Source organism: Cloeon dipterum, chromosome X (assembly GCF_949628265.1).
Source record: "Cloeon dipterum chromosome X, ieCloDipt1.1, whole genome shotgun sequence".
NCBI lineage: Eukaryota > Metazoa > Arthropoda > Insecta > Ephemeroptera > Baetidae > Cloeon > Cloeon dipterum.
In genome coordinates this window covers 10,724,125-10,749,699 of record NC_088790.1, presented here as the reverse complement: position 1 = coordinate 10,749,699, position 25,575 = coordinate 10,724,125, and the positions used below count along the sequence as shown (strand labels likewise).

The window sequence follows — 25,575 nt, the reverse complement described above, 5'->3', positions numbered from 1 at the left end:
ATCTATTCTGTAATTGATATTCAAGGCGGATAATTTAAAAGGCATGTAGCAATAATGTTATTGTTTTGAAAGCTATTAACAAATGTGTGAGAAATTAATCAGCAAAATTTTCCGCGATAAGAGGGAATTCCAACAATATTGGATTCAGCAAATTTTGCTCTGAAAACGGAATCCTCCTTTAAGATAAGATATAAATTGGCAAGGTGTTGGATGATTCATTGTTCAGCATAGCCAGCGTAATAGATGACAAAGTACACACCATATCTTCCCGTTAGGTTTTATGGCGATTTAGCAAATGGTTCGAGAATTACTGAAGACATTTTATTGGTGCAGGAACAGAATAAGCATCGAACAAGATAAATGTGTGGAATCTGCCCTGTTGGGTATTTCCTGAATTAGATACGTGATACGCAATGATTACAATCAAAATTGCGCTATTTTCCACACAGGGCACGCTAAATTAGAATATTGATATTTAATTCTTAATGAGCTTGTACAAATTTTAGAAATGCGAATTTAAATTTTAGAGCTTCTTCTACCTGAACAATTGGTGAAACCTGAAAATCTTTTGAAATCGGAAGTTCAGGGGCTATGAGGACCTTATGATTTTAAAGAAATTTTACTGGAAAAAAAGTTATTTATATGTGCAATCAAAATTATCAGGAACAAATTTAGCTTATTTAGAAGTTAAGAGCAGCGATTGACACAGAGGAATTAATTAGAAAGAAATACACAAAACTTTGTGGTGACACCGAAATTGCGATTCATGATCATTTTACAGTGCCGTAAAAATGAAATATCACCGTTCATACAACACCATTGCGTCGTCACAACGTTTTATCTTATCTTTTTTATATATAGTAGAACAGAGAAAAACAAGTTCTCATTTTAGTAGTCGAGAGGCAAGACACACCTCTGATATTTTGATGCCGATTGACATCTGAGCGATAAGGCCGATAAGTAGGTTTGAAAAGAATGCATGCAATTAATACTAACTCAATATTAACGCAGTGGAGCGAATATTCGAATCACAAAGGAAGGCCAATCCTAATGAAGTGCCAAATGTACCGATTTACGATTACATTTACGAAAAACTATGCAACACTAAAATGCAGAGTTCCACCAAGCCGTGGGTCGTAAGTATTTTTTCAAAGTTAAATGAGAATCTAAATTTCAAAATCAATAAATTATTTTTAAATTATTAAAAGATCGACTCAAGAACGGGCAAAGAGGTGCAATTTTGCGACATTGATCCTGTCTCAAAGAAAATTGGCAGCGCCCTGACCCGTCTGGGCTTCAAAAAGGGCGAGTACTTGCACTTCGCAACTTATGAAACTGCGCAGCTTTATCTGGTCCAGCTTGGGATATGGAGAATCGGAGGAGTAGTTCGCGGTTGCTTTCAAAACGAGTCGGCGGGTAATTCTACGTGAAGCGGCCCTTCACAATTATTGCCTAAATTCTACCGTATATTATAGAGGAGTTCGCAAGGCAAATAAGCGAGAGCAAAGCACGATTTGTCCTTGCTGATGAGGAAACGTTGCCAAGGATGAGGGAAGCGGTGGCGAATTTGGATTGGAAAGTTACAGTAATCGTTTTTTCCAACGGGCCTGTTGAGAATGCTGTCACCGTCAACAGTTTGATGCAAGATGATGGAACTGGTAAACTTTGAATTTGAATATTTTATTTCGTGTCGGGTCAGTACCAATAATTGACATTTTTTAAAGACGAGATGGCCGGATAATTATTCAATTAGGTGTTTTGAGCCAAACTTTGAATACAATTTAAACATTTGATTGTTTCTTTTTTCACACGTGTAATAAAATCTCAAATTGAATCGGATCCAATTTTTAAATTTTGTTTTCACTTTGTTTCCAAAATTTTAGCTTTCCCTGTCAAGGTGGACATTGATCCGGACAACGACATATTTGCAGTTGCAAACACGAGTGGAAGCACTGGATTGCCCAAAGGAGTTGTTCAAACTCACAAATGTGCTGTTGCGCTCCTAACCAAAACAAAGTTTGTTTCATTTTTGTTTGAATATTAAAAACGTCATTATGTTATTTCTGCCTACACATGTATGCTAAAAATTAACCGTTTTCTTGCTGATAGTTGCATGCCCTTCTTTGATCAGCAATCTGTCATTACGCCTATGAACAACTTTCCTATTGGAGTCTACATGGCGACGATAGGCTCCATCGCAAACGGTTGCCAAGTGGTGCACTTGGGCAAATACGAAAGGGAGCAGTACTTTGACCACCTGCTAAAATACAAAGTGAGATTCTCAAAGATTCTGATTAAATTGCTAGAATGAAAAATTTTAATTTCCCTCAATTAAGCCGGGAACCGCGGTGATGTACCCGTTCATCGCAATCTGGTTCGCCAGACACGAAAACTTGGACAAAGTGGACCTCAGCTTCTTAAAGGTCATAATTTGCAGTGGCGCTATGATAGATCCAACGACTATGAACATACTGGCAAAGAAGCTGCCTCACGTCGAAGTGAAGCAGGTAAATAATGACAAATTTCAATGAAGTGCTGGTTAATAATTCACACTTTCCATTAGTTGTATGGGCTTACTGAATGCTTTTCAATTGCAAACACAGAAGACCTGCCAGGCGTGAAAACTTCCATGGTTGAAGGTATTTTTTTATCTGTTATGTAGTTTAAGAGGGGAATTTAATTCAATCATATACTACTATAGGCAAAGAGTACGTCTCCGCCGGGAAACTCACACCCTACGTGAGAGCGAAGGTATGAATAGAGGGCCTTTATAAGTTACAGTTGTTGTTCCATTTCCAATAAAATATGAATTTGTCAGATTGTAGATTTAAACACAAGAGAGCCACTAGGTCCTTACCAAATTGGAGAAATCACAGTCAAGTCCATCATTGTCATGAAGGGCTACTTATCCAAAGACTCTCCCATACCCCTTCGCCCAAACATCGATTCAGAGGGGTGGCTGAGCACTGGAGACGCAGGATTTTTTGATAATGACTCTAATCTGTATGTCACCGAAAGACTTAGCTTCGTTTTCAAATACATCATGTATTTTGTAAGTTTTAAATTACTTCGGTAAGGTCTTGCATGATTTTTATTAAGTGCAGATTTAATATTCCTAAACGTAGAGAAAATTTTTCTTACTTGCTGAACGTTGTGTAGAAGCTTTAATATTGTTACTTATTTTGAAAATCAATGCTTCAGATTTTTATTATTCACTACGTTCGCAGGTTTCTCCATCAGAAATCGAGTCTATTTTGCAACAGCATGATAAGGTCCTTGAAGCCGGAGTTGTGGGGGTGCCTAACCCTGAGACCACCAATCTGGCCAGGGCATTCGTCGTCAAGAAAGGAGAAGTCTCAGAGAAAGAGTTGTGTGACTTTGTAGCCGAGAGGCTGCCCGTTTACAAGCACCTGCATGGCGGAGTGCGATTCGTACAGAACTTGCCAGTCGGAAAAACAAGCAAAATTGATAGAACGGCGCTCAAAAAACTAGCTATTGAGATGAATTAGACGGTGAATAGCACAATGAAATTCGACGTCATTTATTTTACGATATTTAGTACAGATAATAAAGTTAAATTACACAAAAGAAAATGGCGTTTAATTTTACTAAAATTCATTTGGGCAATAATTCCCACGGTTATTCTATGTATAAAATGTGTCTTGGCCATTGTAATCCTATCAAATATTTATGTAGAAAAAAAACAGAACCGCAACATGCGTTCTTAAAGAGTCCGCTGTTTTACGTTTATTTCAGCGTTGATCAAATAAAAGATAATAGCCTCAGATCTCAGATCAGAGTGCAATGACTTTTGACATAAAAAATTACACAGCGTTATCAAATTCTTTAATCTTCTAGTTAAACGAAGTTTATTTATAGGTGAATCTTATCTGACACAGAACACAGAAGACCCAGTAATACAGCAAACAATTCCTATTCATCAGAAAGGCGATTCGGTTGTCAAGAGTAAATTTCAAATCTGCTTAACCCGGCCAATTAATAATTTTCAATGTCCGTGAAACACATTTTTACTGCTCCCGACCCTGCCGATCCTGATGACATTCCAAATGTGCCTATTTACGATTTCTTGTACGAAAAATTGTGTGAGAACAAGAAGCAAAATTCAACCGAACCCTGGGTGGTATGTTCGACATTTTATAATAGCTATAGTGGAAGACACGAGCAGGACTATTTTGCAGGTTGACTCTATAACAGGCGTGGAAGTCAGGTTTTGTGACATCGATCCGATTTCTAAGAAAATCGCCAGCGCCTTGACTCGCATGGGATTCAAAAAGGGCGACTTTTTGCATTTTGTGACATTTGAATCGGCCAAGTTATATTTGGTGCAGTTAGCTGTGTGGCGACTCGGCGGGGCCGTCAGGGGATCGTTCCAGATGGAATCGGCAGGTGAGCATTTGCAGCACTTTAAAATTGCTTGTACCTTGAATCTTTATTGCATCTTCCAGATGAATTCGCAAGGCAAATTAGTGAAACCAAAGCTAGATTTGCTTTAGTCGACGATGAGACCCTGCCCCGGGTGCGAGAGGCAATTGGAAAGGTGGACTGGAAAATCGAATTGATCATCTTCAGCAACCGCGCCATCGAACAAGCAACCTCGGTAGAAACTTTGATGCAAGATGACGGAACTGGTATAATATTTTGGTCGTAAAAATCATAAATAATTTCAAAACATCTTACTTTATTCATGCTTTCCTAGAATTATTAAAGTTTCCCATTATCACAGCATCATCCCAGTAATAAATTTAAATTATCAGCGTTCCCGTCAAAGATTGATATCGACGTCAATAGTGCGATGTATGTAGCGAACACGAGTGGAAGCACTGGACTACCAAAAGGAGTAGTGCAAACCTACAAATCCACAGTCGCCTCTATCTGCAATCCAAAGTTTGCCAAAATTTTACTCCATACGAATTTAAAATATTGACGACTATTTAATTGCAGACACAAGTACTTCTTTAGGGAGACAGTCATGACACCCATGAACAACTTTCCTGTCGGCGTTTACACCATCACAGCCGGATCAATGGCATACGGATGCAAGGTCGTTCATCTCGGTAAATTCGCGAGAGAAGAATTTTTGGACCACCTTCTCAAGTACAAGGTGTGTGGTTTAGATGTTATAAAAGGGAAACAAATTTAACATAATTAAAATCAGCCAGGCACTGTACTTATCTACCCGTTTATTGCAAACTGGTTAGCACGCGATGAAAGATTGGACAAGGTAGACCTCAGCTTCCTGAAACTGCTTGTGTGCGGTGGAGCTATAATTGATGCGACTACTATGAGACTTTTGACCAAGAAATTGCCAGCAATCAGAGTAACACAGGTAATTTTTCAAAACCTAACTTTCTCCAATTTAATTTTAATTTTTTGTACAATTTATACAAAGGTTTATGGCATGTCCGAGTCTACTACTCTGTCAAGCACAGAAGAACAGACGCAGGTTAGACTTAAGGAAAATGAAGGTAAAGAACAAATTTTATAACTTAGGATTTATTTTTTAAAATACTGTATTTCATTCATAACTAGGAGAATGGTGGGCTTCGACTGGAAAACTAACGCCTTTTGTTCAAGCGATGGTGAGGCTGCCAATAGTTTTTCAATAATTTTTTAACAGATTTTATTTGATAAGATTGTCGATTTGACCACTGGAGAGAGTCTTGGTCCAAACAAGAAAGGCGAAGTCAAAATACTGTCGCCCATGACTATGAAAGGCTACTTGTCCAAGGACTCTCCGACCCCTATCACGCCCAACATCGACTCGGAAGGGTGGCTCAGTACTGGGGACGTGGGATTTTTTGATGAGGAGGGAAATTTGTACATCACTGAGAGACTGAGCTTCGTTTTCAAATATTTTATGTATTTTGTGAGTCCTTTTTCTATTTTTAATTTTTGTCTGATGCCCTAATTTTAATATTTTATAAATTTTGGTGTTATTGCAAGACACTGAGCTACATTCATTGGCTTTAAGAACATGACGTATCAATTTAAGGTAAATTAATTTTGCAGGTCTCCCCCACCGAAATCGAGTCAGTGTTGCAAAAACACGAAAAAGTTGTCGAGGCCGGCGTAGTGGGGGTGCCGCACCCTGAGAGCACAAACCTGGCCAGGGCGTATGTCGTCAAGAATGGCGAGGTTTCAGATAGGGATTTGATCGACTTTGTGGCGCAAAGACTCCCAAGTTACAAGCATCTTCACGGTGGAGTCGGATTTGTGCAAAAATTGCCGATCGGACGGGCTGGAAAACTGGACAGGGCCGAACTAAAGAGGATGGCTATCGACGAAAAGTAATGTTTCCTTTTTCTATCAAAAAAAATGTTTTTAAGACTTGAATTGTTTAGTTGGCTTACTTAAACAAAAGCCTATTATTCCAGTGATTTTTATTTTTCCCTGTATAATAAACTATTATTTGATTAACTTTATCTGTCGGGAGAGAAAAGGGCAAATAAATTATTGGACGTATTTGAACTTTATTACTCTTAACTTAATTTAAGTTATACCAGAGTTTAATCCTGAGGTAGCTTGTCAAGATCAACGCAGATCAACGGTTCTCCTATTTCCAAACAGTAAACCCTAACCCTTCACTAATCAAATAATAGTTGTTAATGTTAATTGTTAAACTGTTAATCCAATAAAGGAGCGCTGTTTCAAGGCCAGTTAATTTAATGACTCGAGAAAAAGAAATTATTTTTCCTACCTTTCCAACGGGAGTTTTCCTCAAAATCTAGCATCTCCTGAAAAATAATTAATTAATATTAATTATATTTATTGTTTGTAGGCAATTAATTTAGGACCTCACACCTCACTAAGAGTATGTTTGTATATATTGTATTTCAATTTAGATACACGTCATTTGAGTGGCATGAAAATGTATACAAATATTATATGATCTACAGAAAAAAATTAAAAAATAATTTAAGTGCAATAATTTTTTTTAACAAAAATTGTTATTTTATAATACATAATAAAAATAATGTTTTTCATTATAATACCTACATAGGAATCCAGGGAAGCTGTTGTTCTGATGTGAAGAGATGGTACATAAAGATATCTTCGGCTATCTTGATACAAGTCAAATTATGTAGCTAACACAGTAAAAAATATCCACTAAACACTCACGCGTAGCACACTAATCAACTTTACAGTTAGTTCGTAAATACTTAAAATAACAAGGTGCTCTTCGCTCTTCATCTCCACAAAACTTGAAGATACTTTAACACTAAACAACACAACGAAGCAACAAACACACAAGAGACAAAAGAGTTCACAAAAATGAATTCTTATGTTATGCAAGACGTCAGCTGACTGGAAACATATAACCTTGCGGAATGGGGGATGTGGATTTGGGAAGACGAGATTTAATTGGTTAGATGAGACACTATTAAACTTGGAGAAATGATGACAGAGATCTTTTAAAGAGCGGCTGGAAATTTACGGAATTATCTAGAACTGAAGAAACTTTTGATTGGTTAATTTACTTTTTTCTTCTTTCTCTCCCTTTCCTTAACAATAATCTTGACATATCAGAACAGAGAATTCGAGATTCGAGGCGCTCAAGCCTCAATCACTGTTTAGAGGATGGGGATGGTGGAGGTTTCCCGCCTTCAGCCGTCTGACGGGCAGCAGCAACAAAATCGGCGATACGAATAAACAAAAGACGGTCGGGAGGCGTTGAATGGACCGAAAGTGACGTTTTGTTCTCCGATTTCCGTATTTTCCGTCGCACTTCTTAGCTGAGACGCGCATTCACGAGCGGACAGCTGGACACTTTGCTGTCCCGATATTCTGAAGTGTCTGCGATGGTTCAGTGAAGGAATAATAGTGGCAGGAATCCGCATCATGGAGAAATTCACCGTGGACCTGGACAAAGTTCTGGACGATTTCGAGGGCACCGAAGAGGGTCAGGAGGAGTGCATCATCGAGCAGGACAGGAAGGTCCTCCCTGAGGCCCGTGTAGAACGCCCATTCGATGACCAGGACAGAAAACCCGACCTCATCGCACCGATGGAAGGGTGCGTTCATATTATGTACTTTTAAATAGGCTATCATCACAAATAATTATGTACATAAATAAAACACGCCCACTTATCACAGTCGACGTTGTTTGTTAATTAAATTATCAAATTTACCGCTAGGATGCTAAGGTTTAGCATTAATCATGCATTGAAAAATATGTTTCAGTGGTGTCGGCGGCCTTCCTGACGTATGCAAAGACGACGGCCCAAAAGAGGAGCCGAGGGAAATCAATACAATTGAATCTCTCGATCCAAATGACGAGTCTTCGACATCTTCCTTGTCCACGGACGAGACCCTTTCTGAAATACCTCTGGCAGCTACAGAGCCTCCACCTCAAGTTGAAGCTGCTCCAGAGCCACTTGTCATCCTAGCAGAGCCGCCGCCTCCCGCTGCTCTTGTCCTTCCTGAAGAGGTACCAACGCCAGTCGTCACAGAAGAGGTGATTCAGCTGGTAGCTGAAGAACCAGCCACCGAGGAAGTGATCACCGTTCAGGAGGAGCCTCCACAGGTCGTCTCCTTCAGTGCTCCTGTCCACATAACTGATGCAGAACTAGACGAGATGCTGGAGGACCTGGACCATTCTGACGTTGCAACTCCCCAGGCTGAGGAGGTGCCGCAGACCCTTATTGAGGAGAGAAATGAACCAGTGGAGGAGGCGACCGTGGTGGCAGCGGAGGAGGAACTGGAAGCCACTTCTGAGGATATGGAGACTGAAACTGGCAGCAGCGATCAGAGCCCGGCATTTGTGCAAAGAGAGGTTCTTGAGCCTGATGACGCAAGGTTGTTTAAAGTTACGTGTCCCTCTCAGCTGGTCTGACTCCGTCTATTTTCAGTGGAAATGATGAAAGGAGAGGCTCTGCAGTCAGACCACAGTCGCTGCAGCTGAATGAGGATGATGGACAGCAACGTTTAGTGACAGTTGGTAATTTTTTGCGGTGACAAATTGAATTGGAAGTAATAATTTCGCTTGCAGGACCACCTGGGAACACGCCAGGAACAAGTGCATACCCCAGCCCACCAAATAGTCCAGGGTAACAATTTTTATAAAATATGATAAGAATTTTATATTAAAAAAAATAACTGTTAACATGTCTTTTCTAGATAAGAATTAAATTTCTTGTCATGCAATACAGAAAGCTGTGTTTTTGTTTATTTTCAGTTCCAGTTCGCCGCGGCCGTCGTTATTGCAGACACTGGGTCAGATGGCGCCGTACTGGATCCCTGACTCTGAGGCCCCAGCATGCATGCACTGCGAGGCAAAATTCACCATGATTAAGCGCAGACATCACTGCAGAGCGTGCGGCAAGGTGTTGTGTTCGAGATGCTGCAACAGTAAAGCGAAACTTAAGTACCTGGACAACAGCGAAGCCCGAGTGTGTCAGAGCTGTTATCCAATCCTAAAAGCAGGTAAATAAAATATGCATTATTTGTTCATGGTGCGTTGCATATACACAAAATTTGCTCTATTTAGCCTGGATATTGTCAAAAGAATTTGATGTTTATATTTTAATGCCTTGCACATTAGCTTGTTTGAATTACTGACTAAAATTATTGGTGCATTTCGATTTTTGTCAGCTATCAAGTGTAAGTGTGTCAAATATGAGAAAACATATACACGTGTTTTAGCTCTTTACAGAACAAGATTATACGTATATTTCCTATCACGAGAAAGATATTGTAAGTTAACGTGATTATGATTCTAATGGCATTACTACGTTGATTTAGACATTTACCCTGATTATTTAGCCTCTAATTGGTTTTGTATTGGTAGATTGTCATTTAAAAAGCATGTGTTAAGTACTTTTATAATCACCATTATAAAGTTCTGATAATTTTGATTGAGTAGAACCCTCTAACATGTGAACAATCGATGTGATGAAACAATTTAATATTATGTTACTTGTTAGCAGCCGAGGATGAGGAGTCTCCGACAACGCGCTCCCCAAATCCCAACAACCCAATGGAGTACTGCTCAACAGTGTCACCCCTGCAGCAAGTGTCGGCCAACCAGCGGCCGCCGTCGGTCATGGTGCCGGTTGGCGTGCTGAAGGACCGGAACAAGCCGCGCGGCGAGCCCAAGCAGGTCGTCTTCAGTGACGGAGTGCGTCCGGGCGGTGAAAGGACAAACCGAACGTCTCCAGAGAAGCGAGGTGCCGAGGCCCTTGTGCCCCCTGACCTCGCGTCCTACACGCTCCTTTCAGACTCAAGTTTCGAGGAGGAGAAAGTGCTAGACGCCATCCGCAATGAGACAGAGCCGCCGGTTGTCTTTGCACTTGGGAAGAATCTCTTTGTCTTAGTGAAAATTGTCAATTGTGAGTTGTTTCGACATTTTTTATTGCTTCCGATTTGATCGTAGACAGAGGCGGTTTTTTATTTGATGTCAAGTATTGCCATTTTTATTCGTTTTTAATGTCTGAAACATTTTAATCATTGATTTAAATTAAATTAATTTTTTGAAGCATTATTACTCGGTCAAGTCCCAAAGTGGTTGTAGTTATTAATTAATTGTTGAAAAAGGATAAAATGCAGTTGACCTGATTTATTCTCCCTTTTAAATTATAAAATCGCTGCTGTTACTTGCTTTTAGTTTCTATAAATTAATCTTGTAGTCTAAAGCAGCCAAACATGAGGGCTTCATCAGAAATTATAAAATGCTTTATATAATTTTATGCCAGAAATATTTGCTCAGCTTTAATCAAATCTAAAAAAAATAATAAATCATTTTATTTTGACTATTAGTTATTTTACCTAAAAATTTACGAAATCTTATAAATTTTAATCGCAGAAACAACATCCTTTTAGATCTAATTATTCATTTTTTTCTTCATTTTCGCAGTAAATTGTTGTGTCCACCGGACTGTGTGGTGTCTGACGACAAGAGGGCTTCGCTGCGAGGGCCAGGACGAAATGGTCTTCATTTTGGAAGCCCGGCCTGACGACCGCCTGCCCAGGGACATTTTCGCGCACATCCTGCGCGTCCACTCCGAAGCTAGTCGTGGCAACACGGTGACCGAGATGGGCCACTCGACCCTGTCTGGGCAGCTGGGTGGCTTCCTTTATATCAGACCCACTACGCAGTGCCTGCAGAGACTCATCCTACCGCCGCCGCCCTTCCTTGTCGCTCTGCTCTTGCAGAAATGGGAGGTGCCGTGGGCCAGGCTTTTCCCCCTCAGGTGTGTATTTCAATTCTGGAATATTTTCTTATGCTCTTTAATGCTCAAACGCTTACGGTTGATTTTAATTTTATTAAAGAGTGTCTGGAAAAATGAATAAATTTTATTACTGATTATCAACATTATCTTAGGAAGGATCTAAATCAAGTGACACCCCCCTTGGCAAGTGGTCTTCAGATTTTGATAAAATTCGGTGGAGATGTTGCCCTAGGGAACTTAAGTTGAACCCTAAAATATTAAGTGAAAATTCCAAAAATTGCCCATTTTACAGGGGTTCAAAATTTGAGATTTTTGAAAAAGGTGATGTTTTCGGCGATTTGTAACTTTGACTCTGTTTGTGGTAAACACAAAAATTTGGTATCCAAAATAATCTACGTTTAATGCCAAACAACTTCCCCACGACAACCAACTTCGTAGGTCAAAGGTCAAGGTCACTAAATTCGGGTCAAATTTTTCAAAAAAATCCCACATACCCTAGTACATAAAATTTTGAAAATTCAAAATAGCCAAAATGTGCCTCATATTCATGGTAACAACATATAAAAAATTGGCGAGACTTATTTTTTTCTTTTTCGAGATATTTTGAATTGAGTGTTAAAAACCGGTGTTTTCCGGGTCTTCTGATCATAAATAAAAACACGTTTTCCGCTTTATCTCAGCTTCTATGGGTCCGATTTAGAAAAACCGCAAACCATTTGATACGTAATGACCTCCCCTAGGTAATGCAAGGGACCATAAGGGTGCCCACCCCCTTCGAACCCTTAACCACCCCCTGGAAATCCGAAAAAAAATTTATATAAATATTTACTCTCTAACTCGATTAATTAAGCAAAATACTAATCAAACATGTTTCAAAATAAATAAAATATAAAACATTTTCATTTACTTTGTAGAAAAATAACTTTAAAAAAGTAAAATTGCTAATAATAGAATAATTCATGTTTATTTTAAATATATATTTATTTTTGGTTTTTGTTTATTCAAAATAGCTGATTTTTTATTTTTTTAAAGAATCTTAAAATGTATTTTATATTCTAGAGTGTTCTTTTATTATTATAAATAAATGCAACCATTAATATTTGTTAAACCACAAGCATTTGGTGAAAATTGTGTGTTTAACAAATTATTGGTATTGGTTGCATTTCTTTATATTTATAAAGAAACACTGTAAAATATAAAATATGTTTTAAAATTCTTTAAAAAAATAAAAAATCAGCTATTTTAAATACACAAAAACCAAAAATAAATATATATTTAAAATAAACATGAATTATTCTATTATTAGCAATTTTACTCTTTTAAAGTTATTTTTCTACAAAGTAAATGAAAATGTTTTATATTTTATTTATTTTGAAACATGTTTGATTAGTATTTTGCTTAATTAATCGAGTTAGAGAGTAAATATTTATATAAATTTTTTTTCGGATTTCCAGGGGGTGGTTAAGGGTTCGAAGGGGGTGGGCACCCTTATGGTCCCTTGCATTACCTAGGGGAGGTCATTACGTATCAAATGGTTTGCGGTTTTTCTAAATCGGACCCATAGAAGCTGAGATAAAGCGGAAAACGTGTTTTTATTTATGATCAGAAGACCCGGAAAACACCGGTTTTTAACACTCAATTCAAAATATCTCGAAAAAGAAAAAAATAAGTCTCGCCAATTTTTTATATGTTGTTACCATGAATATGAGGCACATTTTGGCTATTTTGAATTTTCAAAATTTTATGTACTAGGGTATGTGGGATTTTTTTGAAAAATTTGACCCGAATTTAGTGACCTTGACCTTTGACCTACGAAGTTGGTTGTCGTGGGGAAGTTGTTTGGCATTAAACGTAGATTATTTTGGATACCAAATTTTTGTGTTTACCACAAACAGAGTCAAAGTTACAAATCGCCGAAAACATCACCTTTTTCAAAAATCTCAAATTTTGAACCCCTGTAAAATGGGCAATTTTTGGAATTTTCACTTAATATTTTAGGGTTCAACTTAGGTCCCCTAGGGCAACATCTCCACCGAATTTTATCAAAATCTGAAGACCACTTGCCAAGGGGGGTGTCACTTGATTTAGATCCTTCCCTTAGCAATCAAGTGCTGCTCATTTTGAATCATTTTTGCTCTTGTTGATAGTGTTTACCCTTAATTTTTAGAAACTACAAGTCTCTTTTCTCCTCTTTTACTTCAATATTGAAAAAGGAAAGATTAACTTAAAAATAAATAAAAGGATTTTTGTCATTTCCTTCTTTTAAGTGTGATGAGGATTCCAAAAAATATATATTATAATATATTCAGTAAATTAATCTCCTGCAAATGTAATTTTTCAGACTTGTCCTCCGTCTGGGCTATGAATTCCGTTACTACCCCTGTCCACTGTTCAGTTTGAGAGAGCGACAGCCTGTTTTCTGTGAAGTTGGCCAAACCATTTTAGATCTTTTAGCTGTGAATATTCCACAAAGTCAAATCCACATTGCGCCTGACCGGTCTTCTCCGCAGGATTTTCGCAATTTTACATACACGCTGCCGTGCATTCAAGGCCTTGTGATTCACATGGAGGACAAAAAGACATCCTTGCTCATTCCCCGCAACCGTTACGACCAAGTGGCCAGGGTGCTTAGCAACGCCGCTGACCACGTACTGGCCCTGGGTGCCTCCTTCAGCCGAGATGCCGACTCGCATTTGGTGTGCGTGCAGGGTGAGGACGAGACCTACACCTCTAAGGCGATCAGCATCCAGAACACGGCACGCAAAAGTAAGAAGCCCTCTTGTCTTTTGATAATTACTCTTCTAATACCAGGATTTTCTTTTTGACAAATAAATAACGTTCTATTGGATTAATTTGTGTTGAGAACCAAGTTCAGTAGATGGTTTTTTATTTATAAATTTAGCGGTTTAAGGTTCTCAAAAAATGCTAAACATTTCAGATTTGACTAAATCGCAATTTTGTTCAAAGAAAAAATTTTATGTACCAAAAAAATTGCCAACTTTGTTCTAATTTCTGCAAATTTGTTTAAAAAAACTGAATTTGCTTCAAAAAACTAATCTAATATTTTGATTTTGCATACTAACCAAAAAATAAATACAATATTTCATCATTCCGTAAGTTAAAAAATAAAATGGTTAGTAAAAGTAATATTTTTACGAAAAAACGGAAAAAACTAAGTATTTTCTTCAGCTGTTCCTGTCTAAAACTAAAGATTTTATCCTATAAAATTATCTTTTTTACATATATATGTTTATGTCAAATCAGAACCAAAATTTTCAAAGGGAGTTTATACAATCGTATCTACATACAATCCTATTACATTGAAAATGCCTTGTTTGGAACATTTCGAGTAATTTGTGAATTTAAATCTGTTTTTGCAGCCACTGGAGCGAGTTTCATCGTTTTCAATGGAGCTCTGAAAAGCACTGCCGGATTATCAGCCAAATCATCCATTGTCGAGGATGGGTTGATGGTTCAGGTACTGCCTGACACAATGCAGACCCTGTGCAATTCTTTGAAGGAGATGAAGGACTTTACAATCGCTTGCGGACCGTCAGGCGCTGAAACGGAAACAATTAACATTCAGTGGGTGAAGGAGGATCGTTATTTCAATGTTGGGTTAGTTTATTCTCCACTTGCACCCCTACTCAGAGGAAATCTGATTGTTACGTTCTCTTTTTGCAGTGTTAGTAGTCAGGTTGATGGAACAAAACTAGAGGGTGTGCCTTCGATTCGGGTGCACAATGGAACTGATTACCGAGGGGAAAGGTGTTTTATCCGTTGGACTGAAGTTTTTCTTCTTAAAGTTGTAAGTATCTTTGACTGCAAAATATCTCTAAATAATTCATTTTATTATGCTCTCAATAGAGTGAGGATGTGGGCGCAGCTAGAGGAGACTTAGACATTAGTCGTGTGTCTAGCAACGTTGCTCGTGCCTTTTGTGTGGCCCTTGTGCCCCTTCTTGACATGCTTGCTGCAGCTGGACTATTAATTCTGGCTGTCCGCATCACTCTTCATCCTGAGCAGGTGCTTAACTTTTGTTACTTAATTTCAAACATCAATAGACTTTGGAAAAACTAGTGGTTTTCTCCTACGAATTACACTTTGTGGGTGTTAATAGCCGGACAATCAATTCATAATTTTGTTATTCCCTGGAGATCAAGTCATCATGAAGTTAATTCCTATTAAAGTTGATTTAATGATATTATTTTTTGCCATTAGAAAACAATCTTTGCAATGTTCGGGCGAATGTATTAAATGTAGGGATTTTTTGGAAGAATCGATTTGTCTTGTCAAGAAATTTAATCACGATCGAATGAAAACTGGCCACACAATTTGATTGCAAATCATTTCCCGGGTTAAATTTAATTCCTTTGGAGCTTGTAAACTCAATATTGATCAAAAAAATTCTCCCTAATTTCTCCCTAATGTTATATATTACTCATAGGAGGTAAAATTAAAACAGTGAATCCTAAGGTTTCCTTTGGAAAAACGATTGGTGTTTTGAACAAGAGCTCTTCATTTAAACCAGTTAAAAATTTACAATGAATACAATTAATGGAGCGTTGAACGATAGCTGATTATTTTCAAAGTTTCTACATTTTAATTTATGTCATAGCAAACCTTTTCATAACTGAATTTAAAGAATTAAATAGAGTTTGCTGTAAAAAATCCATTAGTGTTTGGTATAGGTGTATATTTTTCAAACATGTCAAAGAACTAAAACAGCCCCTAACTCTGCAACTTGATTCTTGTTTAGGTTGGCTTTGAGGCTGGTAGCGGCGGTGAGAAGCTGCCCCCTATCTACATGCAGAGTCTGGACGACGAACTAGTACCGGTGATCCATCAGGCAGCTTCGCAGGTGGTCGAAGGCTCGACCGTGCTCGAGCTGGTCTTCAGTGTGATGAGGCATTGATCAGACAAATTTTATTCTTTTGTGGCCAATCTCTTGAGACATGTTGTTTACTCCTCCCTGATCAATTGTGATTATTGCTTGTAATACATATTTCAATAAACAAACATATTTTGAAGCTAGTGTCTAGAGTTAAAAGAGTGAATTTTGTTTAATGTCCCTGTTTTCCTTATTAACGCTCTGCGGAAGTACGTCTACAGTTCCTTATCGCCTGAGCAGCAGTGAGTGTGCGGGATGGAAATAGCGCGTTAGGCGTTTTCGTTGATTTCTGGATAAATCTCAGCATGACAGCCAATGGATTTGCTCAGCAGATGGATGGGAGCATTAGGTCAGTGGGACATTACTTTCTCGAACATTTGTATGTTATCTACGCCTTGCTGGCTGTGACGGCACTCTTCAACATACTGAACTTCGTCCAACTGATCGTAATGCATCTGAGCGTGAAAAGGGAAGAGAAGGAGATGGCTACCCGCCCCATGGAGTTGCAGGGAAGCGCTCGGCAAGAGGCCGTCGAGGAGGAAAATTACATGTACGGCCAAATCGGTGCGAAACCCCCAGTGGAGCAGGAGGAAAATACCATGTACGGCAAGGTCGGGACAGAGAAGAACGGCTACGCGAAGCAGCCGAAAATCGAAACCCGCCTTCCGGCACCGGGAACAATCGAACAAGAGGAGAACTACATGTATGGAGTAATAACGCCAGACACTCGCCCTGCGACGACAATAGCAGAACAGGAGGAGGAGAATTGTTTGTATGGCACAGCAGGCGGATCAGGAGCATGTCTAGTTACAACAGAACAAAAGCCTTTTCTCCAGACTCCACCCCATGTGGTCGAGGAAGGGCTGTATTCCGAGGTTAAAAAACCTTAAATTTACCTGATAATTATATATATTTTGTTTATTATTGTATTGATATGATTAGAACACAAATAAAAAAATCTGTTAAGTTTTCATTCCAGTCTTTTACGAGCTGGTTTCCTTCCCTGAATGCGATTTCCTTTATTTTTTAGTTTTGGTGTGCGACAGGAAAGATGCGGTCTTGATTTTAGAGCTCAGCTTTGTCGCTTTTGCGTGCGCAACTTAAATATAACACAGCATTATTTTTTGTTTTTCAATCAGAACAAAAATGTTAGGTGTCAAGAGAGCTTCCTTGATAATTACGTATCTTTTTGCGTATATCCAAGGTATCATAGCTCTGGAGGGATAAAGGTACTGCACACTAAAGGAAATCTCTAATTGTAAAAGTCCATTTTTCGGGACTTTGATGATGCAGAAAATATTTTTGGGTGCCCATTCACTGTGGTACGTGCATGATGGTGTTTATTGTTACGCTTCCGAACCAACTTCAGTCCATTCTTACGACTTCTCCCAATGAAGTAATTATTCATGCTTCGAGCCAATAATTAAAGGTTAGTATGTATAGTTTTATCCATATGAATGACATAAAATGCTCCAATCATTATTATTCCTGCTTATAATATCAATGACTTCCACTGTCAAAAGGGAGATCGAGGAGCGGAAAAATTTGATTCTCTGGTGTATGCCCTTAAGTCGAAGTTCCACCAATCAAGGAGAAACCATACCCCGGCCAGTTCTATTTGTGCAACCATATAGTGAGCCTGCTGAGGAAACCATGATGCCTGAATTAATTTCATGGGAACTTGCGGCATTTGCAGCGTCTGCGGTTTTGAACGTTGTGCTTCTTGCAGTGATACTATACCTGAAATGCTGCAATAACAGAAAAGCGCCGACGATTAGCACGATTAGCGGCAATTTGAATGGAAACAGTAACATGAACAATGGCGAAGAGGTTAATGAAATGTACCAAGCCTTTGACAATCAAGTTGCTGTTGATTATGCTGAAATATATGAGAAAAAATTTTAGCTGGACAGAATTTTTCTACTGAAATTAGTATTTTGATCGGGAAGAAAACTGCGGTTATATTTATATTGATCAAAAGTGGAATAATTAGATTTATTGTTGCTGGATAAGATTTTGTGAAAATTTGACATTAAAATTATATTGTTTTAAAATGAAGTTTCAAAACAGAAACTGTGTGTGTTACAAATTATTTGGTCACATATACTCAGGTTTTCGTCTCCATTACATTTAAATCAATTTTATTTTGATATTAATTATTTTGCCTTTTTGAAACATTATTATGATATTAGAATAAATTACATTTAACCATTGGTTTAACTCCTGTGCGGTTTGAGGATAAGCATGCAAAATTTTAAAATTAATCCACACGCACGTTACTTGTTTTTTGCTGTGGAAGCTGTTTTTTTTCTACACAAATTTTAAATTATTTTTTATTATCCATTTTCAGTATTTCTATAAATGATTAAACAAGTTTAATTTTAGGATAAAATCATTTTTCAGACAAAAAATTATTTTGTCGATTTATAAAATTAGTATCTATAAACATTAAAACACAATCAACATCTCACAGGACAATTTTCCTCTCTTAGAAAAATAATAATACTTGACTAGTCTATTTTTCCGGAAGAATTTCATTATGGCGTACGCCACTATCTGCCGCAAATGGGCAAATTGACGGTGAAGAAGACGTTGAGCTCGATGAGGGAGGCGAGCAGCAGGTAGAGTGCGTACAGGGCGAGGCACGCGGCGCCGACCCTTCTGTTGAGTCTGAAGTGGTAACAGCTGAAGGTGGCGTAGAGCAGCAGCGTGGTGGACAGCAACGAGACGGCGCTGTACTCAAGTCCGTCAGAGTTGATCACCACGGCCCGCTCCAGCTCCTGCCGCGAGCGCGCTGGGCCCACCAGCGGCACCGCCGTCGCCAGCATCGTCGACTTGATCAGCCACGGCAGGCCCAGGCAAAGCAGCACGTCGAAGATGTTTGAGCCCAGCGAGTTGCTGATGCCCATTCCTCCGTGACCTATAGGTTACATAAAATCGAGGCAAATTTATGAATTAGATAAAGATAATAAATCTTGATAGAAAACATGTCATTTATTGTTGCTTAAATTTTTCTTATTAATTTTTTCTAATTGTTTCAATTTTAAAATAAAACTTTGAGGTGTGTTATTTTTTTAGGGAAAAATAAATAAAATGGTGTCCTAATTTATCCCTTAAATCATATAAAAACATCCATAATAGCAAAGCCCTCAACAGATTTACAGTTTTTAAATTTGTAAAAATTAAGTTGGTCTTGAAACACCGTTAAAAATGCATCTTAAAAAGAAACCAATTTTAAATCCTTGCGTCATCTATTTTCAAAAAAATTATGCTGTTAGAGGCACCAGTCAAAAAAATAAATGCTCTATATACTCTAATAAAACAAACATAATATTCTATTACAATTTTAAGCCAACGCCAAATTAATAAATAATTGAGACAATTAATATTTTTAATTAATTTCCAGGACCCCCAAAAAATTAATATCTTCCATAATTGTGTGCAACAGATGTACAGTAATTGGAAAAATCGTTTAATAACGAAATAACTAAGGCAGACCTGATCTAGTGACGATCACGCTGGACACCACCTCAGGGACGCTCGTGCCCGCCGCCAGGAATGTGATGCCCATGACACTGTCAGGTATTCGCAACGTGTCACCTTATGAAGAAATACGTTGGTTAGCAAGAACTAAACATCAGAAAACTCTTTCATTCTTTATTAATTTACGCACCGACCACGGTGATCATCCAGGAGATGACGTAGGTCATGGTGCCGATCCAGCAAATGCACATGATAAAAGTGAGGGGGTAGAGGCGGGGGCAGCACTCTTGGTTGGGGATGCTGAGGAAGAGGGCGAGGCGAATTGGTGCCGTGAACACCCGCCAGCAGGAAGCGAACCAGCCGCGCTGCACTGCTTTTGCATCTGCGTCATAAACTATGACACGCTCTGAAAAAATACCAAAAATGAAATCAATTTTTTAAATTTATCTCAGTTTATGGTTGAGAGGAAGGCGGAAAAACTTTAAGTTGTATTGATTGGGCGTAAACAAGAGTGAAATCTACAAAAATTTCAGAAACGTTTTCTTTTAGTAGCTATATTCTTTAGGAAGAAGCATGCTAACAAATATCTTGATTTTCGTTGCAATCTGTTGCAATGCGAGAGCAGATGTCACTATAGAATTCGAAAAGGGTGAGTTATATTTGAAATTATTTAGGTGTCATAGTTCTATCTATTTTTTAAATTTTACTGATAGCTTTATATTTAATTCGCATTAATCAAATTGCAGAATGTGAATGCCATAAGTGCAAACCGAGTTGGAGTTGGGAGTTGCCAGTTTCAGGGTGTAAAAATGAGAAGGAGCTGTACAAAGAGAAGATTTTTTTGAGTTGCAGCAAGATGAACGAACAATCCCCAAAAAGAGTTTTACACTGCAGAAAAAACTCACATCCGCTATATGACAGTATGTCAATGTAAACAGCTTATTCTGTATAAATGATTTAAAACAGTTGTTTTCTAGGTGAAATTAATTGTAACGTGATATCTCATACCCCTAACAATATGCCACACTCTGTGACTTCAACTCCACTGGAAAAAACGAAAGGAAACGCAGGAAATTTAGACAGTTCACCATCAACAGGGTCACCAGTAGAAACATGGTCACCAGAACCAGGGTCAATTGGTTGTGATGCACCAGGCAATGATTGTCCGGGTACCATAGGCTTTTTTGTCTGTTCTTTGATAATTAACGTAATTCTATTCGCTTTGGTGATAGCATTATTTGTGAAATTGCAAAATGAAAAGCAGTGCCGATTGGGGCAACAGTCAACGCAGGACCAAGTAGGAAATAGGGAGGAAATGGAGGAAATTAATCCCCTGTATGGAAACATCATAACCATGAATAGAGTACACATAAATCAAACAACTTCTGCATGAGAAAAAGAGTGATCAGGAAATTATGTTAATCCCGACATTCCCGACGTCATTGAATTTCGGGACGCTGCTTGATGGATTTTTTACTGCTACAGTTAACGATAGCCTGAAAATATTATTTGCACCAAAAGCAATCGGAAAATCCCAACTTAATATTATAGGGCAACTGGCAGTTCTTTTTAATTTCCATCGGTCATTTCTTCTCCTAAAATTTGTATACTCTATCGCGTCTAGATTGATTATTCATATTTCCTGTTTTAATTATGTAGAGTTAAATGTGGTAGAGAATAGGATTCGGCAATCCTTTTACCCCCAATGTAATAATTATAGTGGGGATGACGGGGTAATAGGATTTCCGGCCTAATGTTAGATTCTAATCTCTACTATCGCGTTAAGGTATTTTATAATATATGTTTAGCTTAAATAAAAAAGCAACTAAACATTTATTTTCAGTTTAAGCATAACACACAATATAGCACGTTCTCTAGAATAATTAGTGAGCGCGGATATAGGCAACACATTTTAAACTTACGGGAAAAAGCATTTCAATTCACCCAAAAAACATGAAAAATAAATAATTGAATGAAATTTTATGAGCGAAAGCATTAATGAATGCGGTGAGAAAAGCGGGTTAGTAATACCTTCGTCGTTAATGTTTTCATTCAGTTGTCGCGTGGAGACGGACTCGTATTTGGTTTCACTGGGGTTTAAGCTGTGTAGCCAAGCTAACAAGGAGTCCTCCTGCTCACCGCGTACCCCTTGGACATGCACTAATTCGTGTCGAAACAAAAGCAATGAACAGCCTTCTCTAAGGGTTATGAGAAAAAATTGGCGATCACAAACCTTTTGACTGGTTCGCCTGCGGCGGCAGCAACGGCGTCGATTCAGGCGGTGCGGACCAACACTTAAATAATACCTTTCTGCTTGCCCACTGCGATATTCTCCGATTGTAGACCATCACTTTAAAAAGTTAAAATGAAATACTTTATTCATTTAAATAGATCATCAACAAAAATTGCTTTGATATCAAAATTCATAAAAAAAACTTTCAACTAATTGCAATAATTGCGACTTTTATATAAAAGTCAAAAAATTATTCTTGCGGCTTAATTAAATTTTCTTTCTTAAAAAACCATATCCTGATTGATATGCATACGTCATTTTTTTCTATTTTATCAAAAGGTCTTGCACTAACAGAAAAAATGTATGACTCACACACTATATATCCGACGTACATGCTGACTAAAATCGCAGCTTCGTACCATTGAACTACTTCGTCAGCAAGGCAGACTATCAACGCAACAACAGCCAACACGTACACACCGCAATCTCTGGTCATCGGCCACCAGTCGAGCATTATTTCCTACAATTTTAAATTAAATTTACATTTTTTGACAGACTAAGACAAAAAGTTTTTTCCCTCTTTTCATTTGGCATAGTGCATTTTTGAACAGCCTATTACATTTTTTTTAATTTTCCACGCTTAAATGAGCTTAACATAAAGAGGGATGTCTCACTTTTGATGCTGCAATGCCGCAGCATGCGGGCACCGCCAAAATGTTAAAGACAGCGCTGCCGAGGATTGCCCCGACGCCAATGTCCCCCTCGGTGACGAAAGTGCCGACCACGTTGATGAACAGCTCTGGAGATGAGGTTGCTGCTGCCATCAACGTGGCTCCACCAACGTCGTCTGTTACGCCGATAACTGTTCATTCAAGAGATGATTAAAGTTCATTGAAAAAATTTATGTTGAATGTGTTTGCCATGGATTTTCTTTATAAAAGAGGTAATCATGATTGTCTGTGCTTTTATTTTAGCATTGAAATAAAAGTAAGATAATTATGAATTTTGTAAAAAATTTCCCTGTGATTTTGATAAGAATCCAAGTTTCAATTCCATATAATGTCCAAAACACATTTAAACAAAACCCCAAAAATGGTACTGCTTGCCTTCAATTAGTGTTAACAATGCATCAGAAAATTTTTTTTGTTTATACAATAACTACAATGTAGGAGTGAAACATTACATCATCGCGGAATAAACATATATGGACAAATATTTGAGATGACTAATCGTAAGCTATGTAATTTTTATAACAACATACTGTTTTTCTTTTGAAAAGTGCCAGTGGATGAAATACTTGCCTTCGATTAGACGTTCAATGCTAGGCACAAAGTAGTCATCGCACACGATCGCAAGCAAAATAAACAGATAAAAGGCGAGAAACGCGTGCAGCAATGCAGCCCCATGGCGTCTCTCTACGTCGGTAAATAAGTCGGTGGGAAAGTCGTGTATGGCAGGCGGAGTGCAGTTGAAGGGTGAAAAAGTTGTGCCATCCTCAGCAGCCAGCCGCGAGGTGGATAGAAGGCGTCTGCTCGCAAATGCTCTCTCTGCAGAACACGAAAAATGTGTCTAGGAAACGAGATCGAAAAACCGAGAAAAGCTTTATTCAATCAATAAGGTGATTTTGTTTGCTCGACTTCAAGCGAGTTATTGAAGATTGGCCAAAACGTGTTTGAGGCGTCATTCAACACCTTTCACCGCGCCAATAAAACATTCGTATGTTGTCACCCTCAACTCTCCTCTAATCAATCCTGAAATGGCACGTGATGCCTACAACCAGGTCTAAAAATAAACTATCCAAATCAGGCCTCTTTCACTTAAAAAATAATGTGCTATAAATAACGGGTTTTGCGCAAATTGTGCAATTTTTTTCTTTAAAGTTTTGCTGCGTTGAAGACATTCCTGTAGCTCAATCGCATTCTTAAAAATCTAAATACATAAATCAGGCAAGTGAGTTTCTATTTTGAGCAAAAAATATAATAAGGGCTGCGGTAAATTTCCTTATTTCTTAGGAAATATTCAATGAAGTAAAATAAATTGTTCAATTTATCCCGTCCAAATTTTCCGTTAATTTTAAGTCCGCATCTTTAGAGATCTTCCTTTTTGAAAACAAAATACAAATATGTAATGTTAGAGAGTTTCAAAACTTTCCAAACAACAGATCAAACACACCGCGGGCTTTATTAAATTGTCCCCATACAAGAGCATTTCAGAATTGATTCCATATCTCTTTTAATTCGAATTAAACTCCTACTCTATACACTGTCCTATCACAAGAAATTCCTGCAATGAATAACAATTACATCAGACCTGATTGCTGTGTCACGCCCGATAGAGCTGCGATTGCAAAGTAGATTAGCGGCACTCCGAGCGCGATGCCGCTCCTGAGGACGAGCGCCCACCTGAGGAGGAGCCTGGCCCCCCTGGCCCGGCCGCTGTGCCCAGTCTCCGGCATGGTCACGCGCCAACTGATTGTGAGGATAATCAGAAGATCTCTGGTCAATGAAAGAGACGGTTTTACGGAGGGAAGGGGAGGGCAAAGGGCGCTGCTACGGCTTCCCAGCTCTCACCACTGTCAGCAAACAAAAGGGGTAAACGCTGCTTTAACAAAATTATAAAATATGTGGGATGGATTCGGTGACACACAGAGACTAAAATTTGAAACTTTTCAAACGGTTCAAAATCCAGTAAGTTAACTTTGTGGTACAAATAAGAAACTGACAAAATAAACTAAGGGAAAATTATATTAATACACTACGTGTCGCCAACGAAATGACACAGGTAAATGATGCAACTTACAAAATTTTCTTTTAAAATCAATGAAACTTTTGAACAGTATGTATATAGTATGAAGTTGAAAACTTAATTTTTTGCACTCAATCCAAGTGTTGTTTTTATCTCATTTGCACACTACCCTCAAAACAAAAGCTATTCATTTTTTTAAAGAAATATAGTAAGTGGTTTTTTACTTGATAGTTTTCAATTTAATTTTTTTTAGCGAGTTGCAATATTTTTTTTCGCTTCCTAAACATGACAATTTCGACACATGTAAAACTGAAAATTGATCCTTGCCATGTGACCACTGCCTCGCAAGCGCACAAAGAAATCAATAACAATCAAAAGTAATTCGATCCTCCCAGCCGTAGGCAAACGAATTGCTCATATGAAGGGAATGGTGAAATATTTGCTAATTTCTAAAATTTTAATTGAATAAATTATTAATAATCACAATTTTTAAAACAATTAAATGCAAATCAACGAATAAATGAGATAGTAAATTTAATTTCTAACTTTTGTTTTGCCAGGTAAAATGCTAATCGTGAGAGATAAAAATATCTTCCAATTTAACTTTTATCTCATTTTCCTCCTATTTACCAATAAATTTCCGGGTTCTAAAATTAGATTTAAAGACAGCACTGTGAGTCTCATGAGAGTGTAGATTTTGTTCAGAAGGTACCCGCTAGAGCTCGCCTCAATATCAGTCTTCAAACTAATATGTGCTTCTAACATACATATACTGCAGGTAGTTGGCTAACTTTTAAACACACACGTGAAAAGAAATAAGCTATAGGTTGTTTTTTATGTATTGATTCCTTCTATTATATAATAATAGGTCCTCTACTAAAACTTTCAAATGAAGTGTGGCTTTTTTGTTCTTTTTTCAGTCGCTTGAAATGTGATTATAAATGTACAAAACACATCTGAATATATGAAGATTCACAATGCATAAAAACACATTTTTTCCTTTTGTTTTAGTCTTAATTATTTTTAACTTTTTT

At 38.0% G+C, this 25,575-nt stretch overlaps 4 protein-coding genes across 5 annotated transcripts; 3 read left to right on the top strand and 1 right to left on the bottom strand.

The window, feature by feature from the left end:
* The first annotated feature begins 941 nt into the window (after positions 1-941).
* LOC135946929 (luciferin 4-monooxygenase-like) lies at positions 942-3,552 on the top strand. The gene is made up of 11 exons (XM_065495421.1): positions 942-960; positions 1,012-1,136; positions 1,209-1,416; positions 1,476-1,658; positions 1,884-2,016; positions 2,110-2,272; positions 2,337-2,507; positions 2,564-2,639; positions 2,702-2,751; positions 2,819-3,052; positions 3,228-3,552. Coding segments are annotated over exons 1-11 (1,626 nt in total). The 5' UTR covers positions 942-959; the 3' UTR covers positions 3,510-3,552.
* Positions 3,553-3,985: 433 nt separating this feature from the next.
* On the top strand, positions 3,986-6,496 carry LOC135945610 (uncharacterized). The gene is made up of 10 exons (XM_065493406.1): positions 3,986-4,141; positions 4,200-4,407; positions 4,467-4,649; positions 4,776-4,905; positions 4,963-5,122; positions 5,177-5,347; positions 5,411-5,486; positions 5,551-5,600; positions 5,654-5,887; positions 6,031-6,496. Exons 1-10 carry the CDS (start codon positions 4,010-4,012, stop codon positions 6,310-6,312), a joined length of 1,626 nt encoding a protein of 541 aa, XP_065349478.1. The 5' UTR covers positions 3,986-4,009; the 3' UTR covers positions 6,313-6,496.
* A 1,160-nt stretch (positions 6,497-7,656) lies between these two features.
* On the top strand, positions 7,657-16,239 carry Sara (Smad anchor for receptor activation). 2 transcript variants are annotated; one of them, XM_065493405.1, is made up of 13 exons: positions 7,657-8,033; positions 8,203-8,817; positions 8,871-8,959; positions 9,011-9,068; positions 9,197-9,444; positions 9,948-10,349; positions 10,874-11,210; positions 13,531-13,645; positions 13,700-13,955; positions 14,570-14,807; positions 14,874-14,997; positions 15,057-15,215; positions 15,949-16,239. In XM_065493405.1, exons 1-13 carry the CDS (start codon positions 7,861-7,863, stop codon positions 16,102-16,104), a joined length of 2,970 nt encoding a protein of 989 aa, XP_065349477.1. In that variant the 5' UTR covers positions 7,657-7,860; the 3' UTR covers positions 16,105-16,239. The 2 variants fall into 2 exon arrangements, with proteins under 2 accessions (XP_065349477.1, XP_065349476.1); XM_065493404.1 differs by having other exon boundaries at positions 9,945-10,349.
* A 1,828-nt stretch (positions 16,240-18,067) lies between these two features.
* On the bottom strand, positions 18,068-24,300 carry LOC135946840 (sodium/potassium/calcium exchanger 3-like). Its single transcript, XM_065495259.1, has 9 exons — positions 24,107-24,300; positions 23,098-23,343; positions 22,471-22,658; positions 22,169-22,316; positions 21,797-21,913; positions 21,595-21,723; positions 19,754-19,969; positions 19,579-19,680; positions 18,068-19,000 (listed from the first exon to the last, which is right to left on the bottom strand). The coding sequence occupies exons 1-9, from the start codon at positions 24,249-24,251 to the stop codon at positions 18,633-18,635; spliced, it is 1,659 nt and encodes a 552-aa protein (XP_065351331.1). The 5' UTR covers positions 24,252-24,300; the 3' UTR covers positions 18,068-18,632.
* Between the last annotated feature and the right edge of the window lie 1,275 nt (positions 24,301-25,575).